Source organism: Mustela lutreola, chromosome 5 (genome assembly GCF_030435805.1).
Source record: "Mustela lutreola isolate mMusLut2 chromosome 5, mMusLut2.pri, whole genome shotgun sequence".
Taxonomy (NCBI): Eukaryota; Metazoa; Chordata; class Mammalia; order Carnivora; family Mustelidae; genus Mustela; species Mustela lutreola.
In genome coordinates, this window is record NC_081294.1 from 110093957 (window position 1) to 110116274 (window position 22318).

A 22318-nucleotide genomic window follows, 5' to 3' on the forward strand; every position below is an offset into this window, starting at 1 on the left:
TTTTTTTTTAAAGATTTAATTTATTTATTTGACAGACAGAAATTACAAGTAGGCAGAGAGGCACGCAAAGAGAGAGGGAAGCAGGCTCCCTGCTGAGCAGAGAGCCTTATGTGGGGCTCCATCCCAGAACCCTGGGATCATGACCTGAGCTGAGGGTAGAGGCTCAACCCACTGAGCCACCCAGGCACCCCTGAGATTTTACTTTATTTTCTTAATATTTATTTATTTATTTGAGAGAGAGAGAGAAAACGCACGTGAATGCACAAACTGGGGAAGAGGCAGAGGAAGAGAATCCTAAGCAGACTCCCTGATGAGCTGGGAGTCTGACACAGGCTCTATCCCACAACTCATGAGATCATGACCTGAGTGGAAACCAAGAGTTGGGTGCTTAACCCACTGAGCCTCCCAGGAGCCCCCAATATGAGATTTTAGATTTCTATTTCAAATATTATTTTAAAGTTCGAGGATATTACCAGTTGAGGATCAGAATGATATGCCATTGAGGCCCAAATCGATAACTTGAATTATACTTTGAATTCTTCAATTTATCCACTTATTCATTCATTCAATAAATATTCGTTGAATGCCTACCATGTCAAGTGTTACGACAAGTATTATTCATTTAGGTATTGGACAACAAGCTGAGAAAGTCACAAGAGGCAAGTGTAGTTTCATCCCTCCTGGAGCAAACAGTCAAATCTGAGAACACAATTTCCAATACAGTGTGATAATGGACAGTGAGAGGATTACCGAGGATACAGTAGTACTCAGGAGAGAGCTGAGTACTATTGTAAGTAGTGGTAAGATCTTCCTGTGGTAAGATGAAGCTGGTAGTAGCAGCAAAGGGTTCCCAGAGGAAAATACATTCAAACCGCAGCTGAGGACATCAGCCACACAAGGCAGGGGATACTAAGGGTAGAAGTATTCTTTCTGTTCTTTTCCTCTAGGAAGAGGACATTTATAAAGGCATTGAAAGAGAGAACATTTGGTTTGAGAAAGTGAAGCAAATTTAGAAGAGTGTGGTAAGAGATGAAATGGGGCCAACTCCGGCAAAAACTTCGAAGCTATATTAAGAAATCTGCACTTTATTCTGAGGCTGATAGGGAGCAATTGAAGGGTTTTAGAAAGGGAGTAAGAGAATCATATTTGCATTTTTGAAAAAAAAAAATCACAAACTGCTCACAATTTAGGAAGTGGATTTTTAGAGAGTGAGACCAGAACTAGGAAAGCTGGTCAGGAAGCTTTGGCAAAACCCAGGTGAGGGAGGGAGTGGTAGCCTAGATCAGGGAGGTGGCAGAGGGCATGTGAGAAAGGAAATACGCAGTGTGAGTGTGTATGTGTGTGTGTATGTTTGTGTGTGTGTGTAGACATACACCCTTCTGTCAAAAAGCTCATAAAACATTAAAAGGAAAAACACACACGAATTATCCTTTATGCATAAGGGCTAATGAAAGAGCCCAATAAAGCTCCAGATCAATAGAGATCAAGACAGAATGTCAGGGGAAAGTCAAGGGAAAAGTGACTATTTCTGTTGAGAAGATTCTATTGGACATTTCAGGTGACTTAGAACAGACTCAGGTGGCAAATCAGGTTCTATGAGGGGTAACATTTGTTGCTATTATGATTGTTTTGTTATTTTCAGAAATGTAATGAATTACCACAGTTTTGAAACTCACGGATACAGCATAAAAATCAATAATGAAACTCCTATCTTTCAAATAAAATGACCTCATTATGGAATTAAGCTGTCTTACTTTTCTTTGCCACAGAAGACATTAACAAATTTGCGCATACTTAAAAGTACTCCACAATAAATGCATTAAAAGAAGATTTCTTTTATAAAGCACTGACTATAACTGCACTTCATTTGCAAATGATAAATAGACTGCAGTGGCTATGCTTTCCTTGTATAGGCAAACTCTCTTATGAGAATGTAATCAAATTGCTCCATTGCTTAGCAACCACAGGTAAAGAGCTCATAAGTCGGGAGTCATGATTCTGTGGGAACAATCTGCAGGTCAATGGCATGATTTCAGGCCAGTCTGGAATTCTGCGGTGGCACTTTCAAACCAATACCGACAGGATGCATTAGAACAGATGAGAGTTAAGATGCACATGTTCTCATAATCGATTGAACTGGCCTATATATATTGTGATCTGGCACAATCTAGGGCATCAGTCTGACAGAAGCACCTATAAATTAACATCACAGTAAATGCAGCACACAGCTATGGCTTCCTAAGGAATTTTTGTTTTACCAATTTTAGGTAAGCCAAAGAGAAAGGAAGGTACACTTAAATGAGAATGAAGGCAAGGACTCTGACATTCACCTAGCCAACAGGAAATCTACTAAGGAAGAGGAGCAGGCATTGGTGAAAGGCTTTTTGAAAATATTACCTGTAACCATTGTGACTGGTCATTGTGGCCGGAGGTCCAGGCATTCACTTTGCCCTGTTTGTCCAGCCGAGCTTTCCTTGGTTCCCAAGTGAACATGTCCATGTTGAGAGTCCTGAAGATGCTCGAGGCAGTGATCTGATAGTCTTGTATATGTCCTGACTTCATCCCGAGAGGCTCCGAGCAGCCTGGAAGAAAATGAGAAGGACTCCATGAGAAAAATAATTTATTGCCCTGGAAGTTTTCTACGTTCATTTTGGATAGGCAAAATAAGATGAAGCTTAATGCTATTCATTTCCCCAAAGAGAAAGCATCTAAATTCAAAAAAGGCTATAATCAGAAATAAATCTGGAACAAAATCGAAAAACAAGATAGCCAATTCAGGCTATTTTGTCTGAATATATTTTGGAAAAATTGAAAACAAGGCAGACAATTCAAACTACTTTTCTGTGATAGATGATTTTGCAAAATGAAAACAAGGCTGAAATGCTCTCTCCTATCTCATTACTGATAGCCTCATGACTATTCCCTGGTTTTCAACAGTTTCATTGTGTCTTTAAAAAAGAACATTTTCTCACAAAGTATACTTGGTTTTCTTTTATTTGTTTCCATAATATCGCAAATGAAAATTCCCTCAGTACAAAGTCATTTTCACAAAGTGCTCCAATGGTGTATTTCAAACTGGACAGCATTTTGTTTTCTGAGAAATATCTGTTAATCCTTACTGCTGATTCTTATAGCACCAACATGGCTTCCTCTAGACATCGAGGAAGCTTATATTTACTCGATGGATACTATGTGCCAGGCACTGTGCAAATACAGAATTTAAAATAATAGATAATAGAAGAAAATGAGGTAATTATAGCAAAAATCTTTATTGTACAAGCTTTCTTTTTTTTTTTTTTTTTTTTTTTTTTTTTTAATTTTTTATTTTTTATAAACATATATTTTTTATATACATATATTTTTATCCCCAGGTCTGTGAATCACCAGGTTTACACACTTCACAGCACTCACCAAATCACATACCCTCCCCAATGTCCATAATCCCACCCCCTTCTCCCCAACCCCTTCCCCCCGGCAACCCTCAGTTTGTTTTGTGAGATTAAGAGTCACTTATGGTTTGTCTCCCTCCCAATCCCATCTTGTTTCATTTATTCTTCTACCCACTTAAGCCTCCATGTTGCATCACCACTTCCTCATATCAGGGAGATCATATGATAGTTGTCTTTCTCTGCTTGACTTATTTCGCTAAGCATGATACGCTCTAGTTCCATCCATGTTGTTGCGAATGGCAAGATTTCATTTCTTTTGATGGCTGCATAGTATTCCATTGTGTATATATACCACATCTTCTTGATCCATTCATCTGTTGATGGACATCTAGGTTCTTTCCATAGTTTGGCTATTGTGGACATTGCTGCTATAAACATTCGGGTGCATGTGTCCCTTTGGATCACTACATTTGTATCTTTAGGGTAAATACCCAATAGTGCAATTGCTGGGTCATAGGGCAGTTCTATTTTCAACATTTTGAGGAACCTCCATGCTGTTTTCCAGAGTGGCTGCACCAGCTTGCATTCCCACCAACAGTGTAGGAGGGTTCCCCTTTCTCCGCATCCTCGCCAGCATCTGTCATTTCCTGACTTGTTGATTTTAGCCATTCTGACTGGTGTGAGGTGATATCTCATTGTGGTTTTGATTTGTATTTCCCTGATGCCGAGTGATATGGAGCACTTTTTCATGTGTCTGTTGGCCATCTGGATGTCTTCTTTGCAGAAATGTCTGTTCATGTCCTCTGCCCATTTCTTGATTGGATTATTTGTTCTTTGGGTGTTGAGTTTGCTAAGTTCTTTATAGATTCTGGACACTAGTCCTTTATCTGATATGTCGTTTGCAAATATCTTCTCCCATTCTGTCAGTTGTCTTTTGATTTTGTTAACTGTTTCCTTTGCTGTGCAAAAGCTTTTGATCTTGATGAAATCCCAGTAGTTCATTTTTTCCCTTGCTTCCCTTGCCTTTTGCGTTGTTCCTAGGAAGATGTTGCTGCGGCAGAGGTCGAAGAGGTTGCTGCCCGTGTTCTCCTCAAGGATTTTGATGGATTCCTTTCGTACATTGAGGTCCTTCATCCATTTTGAGTCTATTTTTGTGTGTGGTGTAAGGAAATGGTCCAATTTCATTTTTCTGCATGTGGCTGTCCAATTTTCCCAGCACCATTTATTGAAAAGGCTGTCTTTTTTCCATTGGACATTCTTTCCTGCTTTGTCGAAGATTAGTTGACCATAGAGTTGAGGGTCTATTTCTGGGCTCTCTATTCTGTTCCATTGATCTATGTGTCTGTTTTTGTGCCAGTACCATGCTGTCTTGATGATGACAGCTTTGTAATAGAGCTTGAAGTCCGGAATTGTGATGCCACCAACGTTGGCTTTCTTTTTCAATATCCCTTTGGCTATTCGAGGTCTTTTCTGGTTCCATATAAATTTTAGCATTATTTGTTCCATTTCTTTGAAAAAGATGGATGGTACTTTGATAGGAATTGCATTAAATGTGTAGATTGCTTTAGGTAGCATAGACATTTTCACAATATTTATTCTTCCAATCCAGGAGCATGGAACATTTTTCCATTTCTTTGTGTCTTCCTCAATTTCTTTCATGAGTACTTTATAGTTTTCTGAGTATAGATTCTGTGTCTCTTTGGTTAGGTTTATTCCTAGGTATCTTATGGTTTTGGATGCAATTGTAAATGGGATTGACTCCTTAATATCTCTTTCTTCTGTCTTGCTGTTGGTGTAGAGAAATGCAACTGATTTCTGTGCATTGATTTTATATCCTGACACTTTTTACTGAATTCCTGTATAAGTTCTAGCAGTTTTGGAGTGGAGTCTTTTGGGTTTTCCACATATAGTATCATATCATCTGCGAAGAGTGATAATTTGACTTCTTCTTTGCCGATTTGGATGCCTTTAATTTCCTTTTGTTGTCTGATTGCTGAGGCTAGGACCTCTAGTACGATGTTGAATAGCAGTGGTGATAATGGACATCCCTGCCGTGTTCCTGACCTTAGCGGAAAAGCTTTCAGTTTTTCTCCATTGAGAATGATATTTGCGGTGGGTTTTTCATAGATGGCTTTGATGATATTGAGGTATGTGCCCTCTATCCCTACACTTTGAAGAGTTTTGATCAGGAAGGGATGTTGTACTTTGTCAAATGCTTTTTCAGCATCTATTGAGAGTATCATATGGTTCTTGTTCTTACTTTTATTGATGTGTTGTATCACATTGACTGATTTGCGGATGTTGAACCAACCTTGCAGCCCTGGAATAAATCCCACTTGGTCGTGGTGAATAATCTTTTTAATGTACTGTTGAATCCGATTGGCTAGTATTTTGTTGAGTATTTTCGCATCTGTGTTCATCAAGGATATCGGTCTATAGCTCTCTTTTTTGGTGGGATCCTTGTCTGGTTTTGGGATCAAGGTGATGCTGGCCTCATAAAATGAGTTTGGAAGTTTTCCTTCCATTTCTATTTTTTGGAACAGTTTCAGGAGAATAGGAATTAGTTCTTCTTTAAATGTTTGGTAGAATTCCCCCGGGAAGCCGTCTGGCCCTGGGCTTTTGTTTGTTTGGAGATTTTTAATGACTGTTTCAATCTCCTTACTGGTTATGGGTCTGTTCAGGCTTTCTATTTCTTCATGGTTCAGTTGTGGTAGTTTATATGTTTCTAGGAATGCATCCATTTCTTCCAGATTGTCAAATTTATTGCCGTAGAGTTGCTCATAGTATGTTCTTATAATAGTTTGTATTTCCTTGGTGTTAGTTGTGATCTCTCCTCTTTCATTCATGATTTTATTTATTTGGGTCCTTTCTCTTTTCTTTTTGATAAGTCGGGCCAGGGGTTTATCAATTTTATTAATTCTTTCAAAGAACCAGCTCCTAGTTTCGTTGATTTGTTCTATTGTTTTTTTGGTTTCTATTTCATTGATTTCTGCTCTGATCTTTATGATTTCTCTTCTCCTGCTGGGCTTAGGGTTTCTTTCTTGTTCTTTCTCCAGCTCCTTTAGGTGTAGGGTTAGGTTGTGTACCTGAGACCTTTCTTGTTTCTTGAGAAAGGCTTGTACCGCTATATATTTTCCTCTCAGGACTGCCTTTGTTGTGTCCCACAGATTTTGAACCGTTGTATTTTCATTATCATTTGTTTCCATGATTTTTTTCAATTCTTCTTTAATTTCCCGGTTGACCCATTCATTCTTTAGAAGGATACTGTTTAGTCTCCATGTATTTGGGTTCTTTCCAAACTTCCTTTTGTGGTTGAGTTCTAGCTTTAGAGCATTGTGGTCTGAAAATATGCAGGGAATGATCCCAATCTTTTGATACCGGTTGAGTCCTGATTTAGGACCGAGGATGTGATCTATTCTGGAGAATGTTCCATGTGCACTAGAGAAGAATGTGTATTCTGTTGCTTTGGGATGAAATATTCTGAATATATCTGTGATGTCCATCTGGTCCAGTGTGTCATTTAAGGCCTTTATTTCCTTGCTGATCTTTTGCTTGGATGACCTGTCCATTTCAGTGAGGGGAATATTAAAGTCCCCTACTATTATTGTATTGTTGTTTATGTGTTTCTTTGATTTTGTTATTAATTGGTTTATATAGTTGGCTGCTCCCACGTTGGGGGCATAGATATTTAAAATTGTTAAATCTTCTTGTTGGACAGACCCTTTGAGTATGATATAGTGTCCTTCCTCATCTCTTATTACAGTCTTTGGCTTAAAATCTAATTGATCTGATATAAGGACTGCCACTCCTGCTTTCTTCTGATGTCCATTAGCATGGTAAATTCTTTTCCACCCCCTCACTTTAAATCTGGAGGTGTCTTCGGGCTTAAAATGTGTTTCTTGGAGGCAACATATAGATGGGTTTTGTTTTTTTATCCATTCTGATACCCTGTGTCTTTTGACAGGGGCATTTAGCCCATTCACATTCAGGGTAACTATTGAGAGATATGAATTTAGTGCCATTGTATTGCCTGTAAGGTGACTGTTACTGTATATGGTCTCTGTTCCTTTCTGATCTACCACTTGTAGGCTCTCTCTTTGCTTAGAGGACCCCTTTCAATATTTCCTGTAGAGCTGGTTTGGTATTTGCAAATTCTTTCAGTTGTTGTTTGTCCTGGAAGCTTTTAATCTCTCCTTCTATTTTCAATGATAGCCTAGCTGGATATAGTATTCTTGGCTGCATGTTTTTCTCGTTTAGTGCTCTGAAAATATCATGCCAGCTCTTTCTGGCCTGCCAGGTCTCTGTGGATAAGTCAGCTGCCAATCTAATATTTTTACCATTGTATGTTACAGACTTCTTTTCCCGGGCTGCTTTCAGGATTTTCTCTTTGTCATTGAGACTTGTAAATTTTACTATTATGTGACGGGGTGTGGGCCTATTCTTATTTATTTTGAGGGGCATTCTCTGAACCTCCTGAATTTTGATGCTTGTTCCCTTTGCCATATTGGGGAAATTCTCCCCAATAATTCTCTCCAGTATACCTTCTGCTCCCCTCTCACTTTCTTCTTCTTCTGGAATCCCAATTATTCTAATGTTGTTTCGTCTTATGGTGTCACTTATTTCTCGAATTCTCCCCTCGTGGTCCAGTAGCTGTTTGTCCCTCTTTTGATCAGCTTCTTTATTCTCTGTCATTTGGTCTTCTATATCACTAATTCTTTCTTCTGCCTCATTTATCCTAGCAGTGAGAGCCTCCATTTTTGATTGCACCTCATTAATAGCTTTTTTGATTTCAACTTGGTTAGATTTTAGTTCTTTTATTTCTCCAGAAAGGGCTTTTATATCTCTCGAGAGGGTTTCTCTAATATCTTCCATGCCTTTTTCGAGCCCGGCTAGAACCTTGAGAATTGTCATTCTGAACTCTAGATCTGACATATTACCGATGTCTGTATTGATTAGGTCCCTAGCCTTCTGTACTGCCTCTTGTTCTTTTTTTTGTGGTGAATTTTTACGTCTTGTCATTTTGTCCAGATAAGAGTAAATGAAGGGGCAAGTAAAATACTAAAAGGGTGGCAACAACCCCAGGAAAATATGCTTTAGCCAAATTAGAAGAGATCCCAAATCGTGAGGGGGGAGAAAAGGGATAAAAAGAGGTTCAAAAAGGAAGAAAGAAAAAAGAAAAAAAAAAAAAAAAAGAAAAGAATTTTTTTTAAAAAAGAAAACACCTAAGAAAAATGTAAAAAAATATATATATATATTAGATAAACTAGTAAAAAATCGTTAAAAAAGAAAAAGGTAACAGTTAAAAAAAAAAAATTTTACCCGAAGGCGAGAAAAAAAAAAAAAATGAAAAAGAAAAAATTAAATTAACTGCAAGACTAAAAAAAATCACAGGAAAAAAGCCATGAGTTCCGTGCTTGGCTTTCTCCTCCTCTGGAATTCTGCTGCTCTCCTTGGTATTGAAACCGCACTCCTTGGTAGGTGAACTTGGTCTCGGCTGGATTTCTTGTTGATCTTCTGGGGGAGGGGCCTGTTGTAGTGATTCTCAAATGTCTTTGCCTCAGGCGGAATTACACCGCCCTTACCCGGGGCCGGGGTGAGTAATCCGCTCGGGTTTGCTTTCAGGAGCTTTTGTTCCCTGAGCGCTTTCCGTAGAGTTCCAGAGGACGGGAATACAAATGGCGGCCTCCTGGTCTCCGGCCCGGAGGAGCCGAGAGCCCAGGGCCCCACTCCTCAGTGCGCCCTCAGAGAACCGCGCCCAGTTACTCCCGTCTGCCTGACCTCCGGCCGCGCTCCGAGCTCACCGAGCCTGCGACCGGTTCAAGGTAACACGGAGCTGCGAGCTTACTGTCGGCTCTGTCTCTGTAGCCGGCTTTCCCGTTCCAATACCCGCAAGCTCTGCGACACTCAGACACCCCCGATCCTTCTGTGACCCTGCGGGACCTGAGGCCACGCTGACCCCGCGTGGGCTTCGCTCCGGTTTAGCCTCTGGAGCGATGTCCCTCCGCGGAACAGACTTTTAAAAGTCCTGATTTTGTGCGCGGTTGCTCCGCCGCTTGTCGGGAGCCGGCCCCTCCCCCCGGGGTCTATCTTCCCGTCGCTTTGGATTCACTTCTCCGCCGGTCCTACCTTTCAGAAAGTGGTTGTTTTTCTGTTTCCAGAATTGCTGTTCTTCTTCTCTTCGATCTGCCGATGGATTTTCAGGTGTTTGCAATCTTTAGATAAGCTATCTAGCTGATCTCCGGCTAGCTGAAGCAGTCTCAGCTTGCTACTTCTCCGCCATCTTGACTCCTCCTCCTTGTACAAGCTTTCTTATAAAAACTTCCATTTTGATCATACTCAGTGACCTCTAGTATTGGATATTTTTGAAAGATTTCAAATCTGGAACATATCTTTTCAGTTTCGTCATGGTATGAAATTTGGGTTTGTCTGTTAATGAGAATTTGTGTATATATGCCCACATACATGTGCATACCCATACACATACACACAATTTCTTAAAGAAATTTACACACAATTTTCCAATCTTGAATTACAACTGTGATAAAATTCCACTCACAAAGCTCATAATAGGAAGCACGATTCTATTATCATATTAGTCAGTGGTTGAGTCTTCCATATGTACAACTGCTACATTTTGACCAAGGAACACACAAGATGAGTTTGATCATCAAGAAACCCAAGTGAAAAAGGGGATTTCTCCAATTAAGGCCATCTCCTGGTACTCTACTGGTTCCCTACTTAGTCTCTCTTGGCTTTTTACCCATTATTTAACCACTTTATGGTGTAATAATAATAAACTACCTCAAAAAATATTCTAAGAAATTAGTTAAAGTATTTAGAAACAGTATGGCATATAGCTAACATTCAGTAAATGTTATTTCCATAAAGCTCATTTTGACACATAATGTTAAATCACCAGATCAGCAGATCAGTAAGCACTAAAATAATGTAGTAGGACTGGTTACTCTTTCTGAAAGTAGGCTGTTTTAAGTTCAGGCTCTAAGAGAGGGAGCTTAGAACTGTTCACTGATAAATAATTCTTAACTACAATTAATAGCTTTCTGTTCTAGTCAATCTAGATCACTGCCTTCTTGAAGCTTCTCCATGTTTGGCTTCACCTCCACCTTCTAGGAAATGCCTTTCCTATGCAAACATGGCCAAAACTGACATGGAGGGTTAGCCAATTATGCGCCTTAGCACAAGTCTTGCTGGAATTCAGGTGTAGGAAACCTAGACCCTAAGTCTCAAGGTAAAAATAGTTCAAATTCCTAAATATATCTTCTGGAGGAGAAAAATCACATGACAAATTTCAAAGATTCTAGAAAATTCCAAAATCTTAATGACACGCTGTTTATCTACTGGCAGTTCTAAGGTAACATGCATTGTCTGCATTATAGATTTCTGATCTTTCTATTATGACCACCAATGCTCCCTACACCCACCCTGCCCTGATAGTGGGGTCTTTGTAAAACTGCTTGGGTTGAAGAAAGATATAAGGGAAAGGGAAGTTGTTTTTCTCCTTTTGTGATATAATATTTGAAGTCAGATGCCTTTACTTCGATCACTTCTGCTTCATCATAGAATTCATTTCATACCCACTCTGTTGTCTTGTATCTAGCCCAGAGCAAGTGCTGAATAATTTTTTCAAAGAATGGGTGAATTAATGACTAGTCCTCCTCTAATTACAGCCATGATTCATTTCATTCTAACTATCTTAAATCATACTCCTTTCAGAGAATTTAGGGGATTTTCTTTTTTAAGTGTCTAGGGAAAAGATTAACTGTTGATCTTCTGGGCAGGCTGAGAGATCCTTTTAACAGCTTACTGAATACAGTAAGGCAGACCTGTGCTTTACAGCATTGCAGGGGATTGTGGGAAATCCTTTGGCACATTATAGTACTGTTTATTTCCTAGTGCTATAGTTAACATCTCTGCCAATTTGCCTCACACCACAAATTTTCCTTCTCATCCACATGATTTCATATGTGTAGATGTGTAGACTTTTACCAGAACAGACAGCACCTGAGCAAAATGAAGTATTAACAAAAAATTGATTATTTCGAGAGTGAGGTGTCCTAGCTTTTAAAAGCATCCATTGAGAGATTTTTATCCTCTGCATGCAAGCTTAAAATCAATTGTGGAATCGGGAGATGGGGTGTGGCTTCTTTTAAGAACATAAAATCTGTAAAGTGTCAGGTGTAGCCTCCTGTAAAAGCTGAAAGTAAAATATATTCATACCTTGGGGGTGTAACTGTGTCTTGTAAGAAAGAGTGACCCCCATGAATCAAGAGACTGGAAAATTGGGGATGGCGATGTTAAACAACTAAAAACCACGGGGCTTGGCTTCTCCTTGATTGCTTTATGATGAATGACTTAGGGATGACACTGGCCTGTGATGATAGAGTGACATGTAATATAAACTGCACAGCAATGATTCTGTTGAGATTTCTGGCTGTCAATAAATGGGTTCGAATTACCAAAATAAAGAAAACATCATTGTTAGGATAATTAATGGTACTAAAACCATATGTTGGTTACTTTATAAATGATGCCCATAGATAGTATGAAAATGTGATTCTTAAAACAGATTCACTCATCTGACCAAATGTCCCTAATTCCTTTAAATGTAATGGGTTCACTTAGAGTTTGGCTGTTTTTAATAGTAACTTTGATTTGCTAAAAATCACTCTCTTTCTTGGCATCACAAAGAAACCTAAGAAGAGAAGAGAAAGAGATATAAAGTGTGCATTTCAATGTCTGTGCATTTCTTTTGAAATGAATAAAAAGCTCTCAGTTGTCCATTTGGAAAGATGTGTCCTATTTTTAACTAAATGGCATTGTTGTAAGTCTGATAAAGTCTTTCATGCTAAAAAGTGGGCACACATGAATTTTTGGCTTTTTACAAAACAGTTGGTTGAACAAAATCATCTCAGGCCATAGTGGCAAAGATAGTTTTTAAATGTTGATGCTAGAAATACAAGAACCACCACCAAAAATATAGCACCGTGAAATGCCTAGAAAAGGTTTTTTGTTTAGTTCAGAATCTAGCTATATTGAAATGGGACCACTGTGAGATCCACACATTAAGTCTTGATCTTTATATCTAGCACTGATGCTCCTGGAAGACAAGAATTATTTAACTCTGAATCCTTTGATAGATTTATCTCTGAGCTGGATAATCAGTGTTTGTACAGTAAGCAGGTTGCTAGATAAGAATGATATCAGAATGAATTTATAGTAGCTCTCATGGTTTTGAAGTATTACCTCCCTGGGAGGAATGATAAATTTACATGTTTCATAAAACCTAAACAAAACAAAACAAAACCAAGTTCTCATGGTGATGGACAAAGATAAAGCTTACTTTTCTATGCCATGAAGCCTAAACATAACTACAATTTGTGGGGTCAGGCAGATTCCTGTTTTTACTGAACTTCTGTCACAAAACATAAATCATACTTACTCCTAAAAACAAGACACACTTAAATCTGATTGAACTTCCCAGTGAGAGTTTATTGTGCTTTCTCTGAAATACACTGCTCCTTCTACATTAATTCTATTCTGCAGCATGTTTTGGAACTTGTTTATCCTACGCATGTACCCGTATGCACACATGCGCACTCGTGCATGCGTGCGTACACACACACGCGTGCACACACACACACACACACACACACACAAATTTTCTCCACTAACTGTGCCCTAGACATTTTGTAGCCAAAATTAATATCTGTGAGTGTTGGAAAATGGCAAATTAGTAGTAGACTACATACAAATATATGTTTTTTCTTTTAAAGAAAATACAGAAATAGATAATATGAGACTGACCCGACAGTTCACATCCAAGAAGTTCCATTCTCAAAGTGCAGTGTCTTCGACAAACTTGTGGATAGAGTCTTACATACTGAGCTTTTATTGGGGGTGTGAAAGAGTTGGCATAGGGTGTGTTGTTATCAACATTTCCACGAAACACCTGGGTAAAGAGATAAGATAGAGTTTGAAATTATTAATGGCAAGAGCTTCTTTACCTATTTTCATATATTGACCTTATATCCTATCTAATGTGATGCGTCAAAAATTGGATTAAGTATGTTGGGGATCTGGAGCATTTAGGAAGCACATTGTCCTTAGCAGTGAATATAAGACCTATAGATAAAATCCTAATTAAAGCTATAAACCACTGTGGTCTATGGCATAATCTATATTCTACTATGATGGTATTGTCGATTTTAAGGTCAGTCCTTCAGAGTCAGGGGAGAGTTTCTTCACTTTGTTTGAGAAATGGGCACCTGAAACCTTTCAGCTTAATCTGGGACCATCTGTTCATGCTACTTAGTATTTATAGGTGTTTTTGTTTGGTTTGGTTTGGTTTGGTTTGGCTAGCAGTCTCCACTAGTATTTTCTGATCACTCAATCTCTCTAATGCTATGATCAGACTTTATGATGCTTCAGGGTATGATTCCTCAAGATTATTTTCTTATCAGTCAGTACCAGGTCACTGGATGAGAGAATCAAAGTCTTCATATCTATCTCTAGTGAAAAACAGTGTTTCCCTCTAAAAATTAAATGTGAAAATTTAATTCTTTTAAATCTCATTCTTGTTTTACTTTTCATATAACAATAATCAGAAAACTTTACCTAATTTCACTTAAGTATTTAAAAAATCTTTCATAAAATTTATTAGAATTTAACCATTTGGTTTTAAATGGGATGAGCTGCAGTCCTGATATTTTTAAAATTAAGCTTTTTGAGGAAAATTTGATAAAAAATTGGGACTATAATATGAAAAGGCAAAGTAGGCACTGGATATTATTTTCATTTTCTCTAATGTATTATATTCTGCTGAAAAACAAAACTGTTTTCTAATGTGAAATATATAAGCATACATCTTTTCTATCACTTGGTACTTTTGTTAAAAGTAACAATTTTTTCTTTAAAAATAGTAATTTTGATCTGTACTTATTTAAGAAGAGTGCTAATATGTCAAAGCAATAAAATGAAATTGAAAGCTATTTTTTTTTTAAAGATTTTATTTACTTATTTGACAGACAGAGATCACAAGTAGACAGGCAGGGAGATAGAGAGGAAGGGAAGCAGGCCCCCTGCTGAGCAGAGAGCCGGATGTGGGACTCGATCCCAGGACCCTGAGATCATGACTTGAGCCGAAGGCAGCGGCTTAACCCGCTGAGCCACCCAGGCGCCCCTTGAAAGCTATTTTTAAAATAAAAATTAATCATCATACACAGGACTATGCTAATATTGTGATAAAGTGTTTATATAACCACCAATTAAAATCTGACAAAATCTTAAATGGTAGCCGCTGCACATTTATTACTTGGAAAAACTCCTTGTACTCTACACCCTTTAGTCCAATTTAAAAAAAAAAATCACAACTGTATAAGGCTTTTGTTTAAGAGTCAGTAACTATTTAGCAACCAATGATTATTAATGAGATTTTACTTTTAAATTAAATATGTTAAGTCACTCTTACCATGTCTTCATTGGTGCCTTTTACTTTGTACATCGTCCAAGTTTTTCCATCGTTACTATATGCAATTTTGTAGGATTTGATGTACTCTGGACTTCCAATCCTTTTAGCTCCTTGAGTAATCACACCAGTAACTCTCATTTTTCTTTGTAAATTTATCTGAGGAGACAAGGCATAAACAATGGTAACCTCACTGCTTTCAACATATTTCAATAATATTTCAGCAATACTGACAATATCAATTTGGGGAATGGAACATTTTTATTTCTTAGTAGAGATTTAAAATAATACAGAAATACAGTAATTTTCCTGTATTTTTTCAGATGATTATTAAGAGTATGTCAAGTTTAGCTTCCAGATCTTTCTCTAATGGAATACATTTCTTAAGTAAGCAATATTTGTGAACAAAGTTTGAAAAACATGATTTGCTGCCAAAATATTAGTATGAAAAACATTTGGTTGGTTACAATATGGAAATACAACTTAGGAAACTAAAAAATGGATGTATTATCTTGTAATAATTGCCTCAGTGACATTACTTTGAAACAGTAAAATCAATATAATTTTAATGTGTCTCCAGTTCTTTTGACTTCAACAAATTTCCATTTAAAATTAAAAATGAAAATCATTCTGAGATCACTGAATACTAGAATAAAAAATAAGATAAAGGTAATCATACTGACAAAAACCAACCAACAAACAAAAAAACCAAACATAAGCATCCTCAGTTGCTAGCTCTGTAGTCTATAGTCTACAGACTACTACTGTAGTCTCTCCTACAGGTTATTAGAGGGTTTTCCAACACAGTTATTTTTCTCTTCATTTAAGCATACGGAAATTTTCTAACGGATATTTTCTCTCCATATATTCTCCCCATTCCATATCACCTTTTAATAAGTTTGCTGCAAGAATAACAGTCATCTAATAAAAGTAATATTTTTTCATAGTTATACGGAGCTCCTTCTGATACTCTATAAATAAATGCCACAAGGTAAGAAACATATTTTCTTCATATATGGCAATCATTAAAAATTGTTCTATTAGCAGGGAGCCTGGGTGGCTCAGTCAACTGAGTATTGGACTCTTGATTTGGGCTCAGATCATGATTTCAAGGGTCATAGGATAGAGCCCCACATAGGGCTCTGTGCTCAGTGGGGAATCTACTTCTCTCCCTCTCCCTTTGCCCCTTGCCCCGCTTGCATGGGGCAATAATAAATAAATAAATAAATATTTTAAAAACAATTGTTCCATTCACTTTAAAATGCCCTTATGAGAAACAAATTGAGGGTTTTGGAGGGGAGGAGGGTGGGAGCCTGGTGATGGGTATTAAGGAGAGCACGTATTGCATGGAGTGCATAAACAATAAATTTTGGAGCACTGAAAAAAAAAAAACCCTTACGATGTTTATAAAATCTTCAATTAAGTAGGAAGGTACTGCCTCAAATGTTCTTGACAAATTGCTATAGAGCTCCTTTCTCATTAATTACAAATCACAATAATTTTAATGTCTCATATTCTGATATTAAGCTAATAATTCTGATACCATTTCCCAAAGAAGAAAATCTTCAGATTCATGCTAGTGACTAGCGTTTTTCACTTCGTGATGAGACTAAGAGTTATTAACATTTGTAGAGGATGTGCATGTGGAAACCAGCTCCTCTATAGGTCACTATGTATATAGCATTTATAAACTATAAGCTAAATATATATTCATGTTACATATTCAAAAAGTTAAAAATCAGTACTAAGAAAGCAATCCTTAAAAACTTCCCACCCCCTACAATCAGTATGACTTACTAAAGGCCTACAATGTTTTATTCCCCTGGTTTTATAGACTTTAAATGTGTTAAGTGTGTTATGGATAAACCTGAATCCCTCATGTAGCAAATGTTCTTTTAGGCTTTGGAAAATTTGCCACTAGGGCAAAGTCTACCTTCCTCTTCATTGGGAGTTTCCCAGTCCCATCTTCCCTCACGGAACATCATGAGGATCCATCCCAACCAATGTTCACAAGGCAGTTCTCTTGGGAAAAGGCAGTCTTGACTCATGTAAAAAGAAAACCTGGAATTCTGATGAGTAAAGAACTGGGGTGGGGTAGTTCCCAGCTACTGGCCAATAAACATGCCCCCTTTTCATTCTTATAGTGCAGAATTTACAAACAATAATTTTGCTGTTAAATTTGGGTCTTTGGTCTCTTCTGCTAAAATCCTAAGTAAGTTGACTCGGCTGTCCAGTTTTACTTTTCTCATTTTAATACTCCAACATCAACATTTCTGACATGAATACATTTATATCCCATTCTTGTTTGGAGGTCTAAATAAAAGAATATCCTCCATGAAGGTAAATTTTACCTATGGCTCTTAACATTTGTCTCAAATAGTTCTCCAAAGCTTGATTTTGGAATTTTAACTTTGAGTTTAGAACAGGTAACCTCCAAAAGATAGTTACTATTTCAGTATGTTAGGTAAATTAGCACATTGCTATGGAAGAGCAAAAAATCTTTCATATCTCACATATGATCTGCTTTTTCTTTTTTTAATCTAAGACTCTTCATGGTCTAAACCATTTTAATGTATACAACATAAATAGTGGACACTTAGAATCATCTTTCTTCCCATTTTGGAAGTCAAATTCCACCCTTGATATTGTTGAACATCCCTTTTCAATTATCTTTTATCTTGTTTCAATTATCTTGTTTATACCTCTTATAGATAGCCAAATTATCTCTGCTCAAGTTTTGGCTGATGAGCTGTAGGCTCATTTTCTAAAGCTTAAATTGTGGAGGTATAACAATCAGAAAAAATTTGAGTACATGTTTCTCTCTAAATCATTAGAAATGATGGTTTAAAAGATTCCTATTTACTCTAATATTTATAGGCTCTGAGAGTATATCTCAGGGAGCTGGAATTCCAGATAATAATGCAGCACCCAACTTGGGTTCTATCTACTTTCAGTTGGTATTTGTAATTAAATATCAACACTGTTTTCATTAAATAAAAAATTTATAGAGCACAGGTTCTGGGATTAATAACACTTACTAGTTTTACATTTTTGAGTTCTTATACACCTAGCACGCTTAAGCTCGGATAATAAGATATTCAATATAAGACAGCTAAGATTTCACTCTCATGGTTACACTCCAGTTTAATACCAGGAATGGATATTGCTGTGAGAAATAAATGAGGCTTGGAAGAAGGCTATGGCATGATTTTAGAAACATCTCTACCACACAGCTTATTGCAAGTAATCCCCTTTCATACATTCCAACATTATGCTACAATCTCTTTCTAAAATGACATTGGCTATAAGGAGAACTGCCTTTTATCCTGCTTATTCTGCCTGTATGAACCACTCCAGATACCATGTTAAAGGTCTACCAGGGATTGCACCATAAATTCCAAAATTACTCCCTGAACTTGACAGATATTCAAATACACAATGATTATTTTCATTTACTAATTTGATTTCAGAGAAATTATTATCCTACTGGGAAGTTGGTAGATTGCATGGCATTAAAAAACAGAACTGTATTTAAGGTATTTTGAGTGAATGGTATCCCCTATAAATATTAAGAAACATAATCTGGACCTAGAATGCCTAGAACCCATGCAAAGACCAGGCAAAAGGCAAAAAAGAACTGACAGTTTCAGCTCTGGCTTTTGTCACTTCCACCAATATAATCTTAGACAACTTGTCTAAACTGTCTGAAATTTAATTTCCTCCCTTGTAAAAGGGATTTTAATAGAATTATTAAATGTGAGGATTATACGATGTAATGCATGTAAAAATTTAATAACACCTGCCACCTAGAAATCTCTTGGAACATTTGCTTTTGGGGTTGATTTTCAGTTTTCATTGTTATTTAAATGGAAAGAAGCATTCTTTCTACCTTAACCATTTGATGTTAGGGAATTTGGACTTGGAGAGGTACACTGTATTTATTAGAGTTGATAACCATAATAACCATATGAAAATACCTTTGGAAATAACTTCCAAAGCTATGAACTGATAAGACATTTAGGGCTACTATGTTTAAGCGTGTGTGTGTGTGTGTGTGTGTGTGTGTGTTTGTGAATCCAACCACTAGCTTCGACATGCGGAAATGAAAATTCATGGGTTGCTGACAAGACTCCCTGAATCCAGCACTGGAGAGACTCCATGTTAGAAAGTTCCTGAGGAGGCACTGAGATTGATCAAATCCTAACTCAAAAAACCATGAGAAACCCTTAGTGTAATAGGAGTTTTCGAGATCCCAGTACATGTCTCCATGTTTGGGATGTGGGGAAAACTCCAAGGGCTATTGATGGGAGACAGGCTTGGGAAGAGCTTTCTAAATCTGCCATTTCTCATTTTCATTTTGCATTCTGGCTCCTTCCTGATTTACCCGTCTTCCAGTCCACTGCCAGGGGGAGGCTGCTGTGATGTGTGGGCCAGGCTGGGATGGGGAGCCTGCAATCACTACAGGTCTGCGTGTTTCCTCCTCGGCACTCCGCATCCCTGTCTGCACTAAGGAGGTAAAATGAAGCAATGGAGATGCTGATAAAACAGTGTCTGGGGCAAATGAGGCAGGGGGAAGAGGGATTCAGGATAAGTACAGATTATAATTCTGTCATGGAGCTTCCTCTTTGCACCACCTCAATCTACCTGGAACAGCTGCAGGTAGGATAGGGTTTCCCCTTCTGTTCAGGTGTACCACCAGCCAAGATATGAACATGAACTCTCTGAGAAATGCAAGCATTGCAATCAAATGAAGAAAACAAAAACAGAACTATTACTAGAAAAACTAATCTAATAGAACTGAAAGATCAAGATTTTATTTATTTATTTTTTTTTTTTAATTTTTTTATTTTTTATAAACATATATTTTTATCCCCAGGGGTACAGGTCTGTGAATCACCAGGTTTACACACTTCAAAGATCAAGATTTTAAAGTTAAAAAAAAAAATCCCCTAAGAAGATAAGGACATTTTTGAAACATAAGACTGAAACAAAAAAAGAACCAGTTGGAAATACTGAGAATAAAAAATAAAATTAAAGTTAAAAAAAAGTTTAAAATTAAGCTACATAAGGTTTTCAATGGGCTGATTTCAGGCATAGAGGCAGGGCTTCAGAATAAACTAGTGAGCCCAAGACAGATTATGAAATTCCTTCCAGAAGTCAGCAGAATGGGATACAGAGACTGTCCATACTGACAGATGATGTAACAATTTACTTTGAGAATTCAAGGAGGCAACAAATAATAAAAACTAATGAAAAAGTTCTGCAGATTTGCTTAATGTGAGATCAAAATTTAATCTGTATCAGCAATTAATTAAAAATATAAACAATTAAAATAGTGTGATACTGCCACATGTAAAAGCAGACAGATCAATAAAACAGAGTAGAAAATCAATAAACAGACCCCACTATGTAAGGAAATTTTATATATGAAGTAAGTGATATTCAAATCAGTGGGAAAAAATAGAATATTCAACAACTGAATTGGGATAATTTGGTAGACATCTTAAATAAATAAATTTAGATCAATGTCTGTCCTTTTATCCCAGAATAAAGTCCAGGTAAATTAAATACTTAAATGAAAAACAAACAAAAAACCCACCAAAGGACCAGAGGAGAATACTGAATTAAAAATAATTTGAGAGGAAAGTGACTTTCTAATCATGGCACTAGTTTTAAAATGTTATTAAACTAAAAAATTTTTTAAGATAAAAAGCAAAATACAAAGGACAAATGGGACTAATGTTTTCCAAATCATATCATAGCAAAGAGCTGATTAATTGAAGAAACTTGGAGATCTTATTTGTTAATAGGTAAAAAAACAACTCAATGGAAAAACCTGGGCAAGAGATTTTGTTAGTTGACAGCAAAGGTAATACATACGGATCTTAAACATCTGAAAAGATACTCAATCTTACTCATAATACAAATTAAATCTACCCCAAGATACTATAATTCACATAGTATTACACAATATTTGTTAAAGTGTAAAGAAATAGGCAAGCTTGTATATTCCTAGTGGGAGTATAAATGACGGTTTTTTATGAAGGATTTTTATGAATTTAGTGACATGAAATAAATGACAAATGCACATTTTCTTAAACTCAGAGATTTCATTCTAAGAAAGCAGCTTACAAGTATAATCATACATAGGCAAACTGATGTAGGTACAAAGTTGTTCTCTCCAGCACTGAGTATAACAGAACACAATTTCAAATGATTTAAGATGTCTGTCCATAGGGGTCTAAGTCATTTCATTATGGAAAAGTCCAGAAAATGGAACACTGTTCAGTTGTGAAAAAAAAAAAAAAAAAAAAAAAACAAGAATGAGGGAAGGTAGGAGGAAGAGAGCAAGAGGGCGAGGGAGAGAAACAGAGCGAGCTCTTAGCGTGTGATTTGAGAAATTACTGCTTGTCAAGTTTTGGTATGATATCAAAGAAGTGTATCTACAATTATCTGGAAATTACATGGAAAAAGCAGTAAGACATTTATAACAAAACAATGTGTGTCATATACTTCTGTTTATAGTACTGTAAAGGGCAAATAATACATATACATATTTTCTTGTACAGGATTATAATGTCTCTGAAGCAAAAATAAAAAGCTGGTTAATAGTGGTCTCTTTAAAAGGTGGGAAATAGCTTGGGGAGAGAAAAGAAGGAAGATAACATTGACAGTACTGTAACTTGTGTCTTCTGAAATTTGAAGTAGGTGATGTCTTACCTATTCAAAAGATAAAGTAAAAATAAAAGGTTGAGAATACAATGTTATTTTTTTAAAAGGTTTTATTTATTTATTTGACAGACAGAGATCACAAGGAGGCAGAGAGGCAGGCAGAGAGAGAGGGGAAGCAGGCTCCCTGCTGAGCAGAGAGCCTGATGTGGGGCTTGATCCCAGGACCCTGAGACCATGACCTGAGCCGAAGGCAGAGGCTTTAACCCACTGAGCCACCCAGGTGCTGCAAGAATACAATGTTATTTTTAATAATGAAAGGAATTATAAAATATCTAGAAACTAAGTAATTCTAGAAAATATCTAAAAATTTAATAAATAATGTGACCTTATGGAAAGTATTTTTTAACCAAAAGATACAACAGAAGACCAGTATTTAATGGATGGGACAACATAATAAATTTGTTCTCTGAATTTTATTTGTAAATTCTGTGCAGTTTTCATCAAAATCCAGGACCATATTCTGTTAGATAAATTTATTCTAAATCTATATTTTATTTTAAATTATACATTTAAATATACATTTGGGGCAAATGATGCAGAAAAAGAGATTTTCATTATAAAAACTCAGAGGAATCTTGGAAAAGATATGAAAAACAGGGGAAATCTGCCAAATATTAAGGCATCTCAAGACAATTTTAAGTAAAAATAAATAAAAAATAACCTAGAGACAGAAAAATACCTAATTGGAATTGGAAGAGGGGTCCAGGAAAAA

The 22318-nt window shown here is 36.8% G+C and overlaps 1 protein-coding gene across 2 annotated transcripts in view; it reads right to left on the reverse strand.

The window, feature by feature from the left end:
* The window catches only part of EDIL3 (EGF like repeats and discoidin domains 3), a 423319-nt gene that overhangs the window by 107883 nt on the left and 293118 nt on the right, over positions 1-22318 (reverse strand). For both annotated transcript variants that reach the window (XM_059175418.1, XM_059175417.1), the window contains 3 exons: positions 14878-15033; positions 13215-13359; positions 2398-2582 (listed from right to left, as the gene is read on the reverse strand). In XM_059175418.1, the coding sequence (XP_059031401.1) occupies positions 2398-2582; positions 13215-13359; positions 14878-15033 (486 nt within the window). The remainder of the gene's footprint in view (positions 1-2397; positions 2583-13214; positions 13360-14877; positions 15034-22318) is intronic.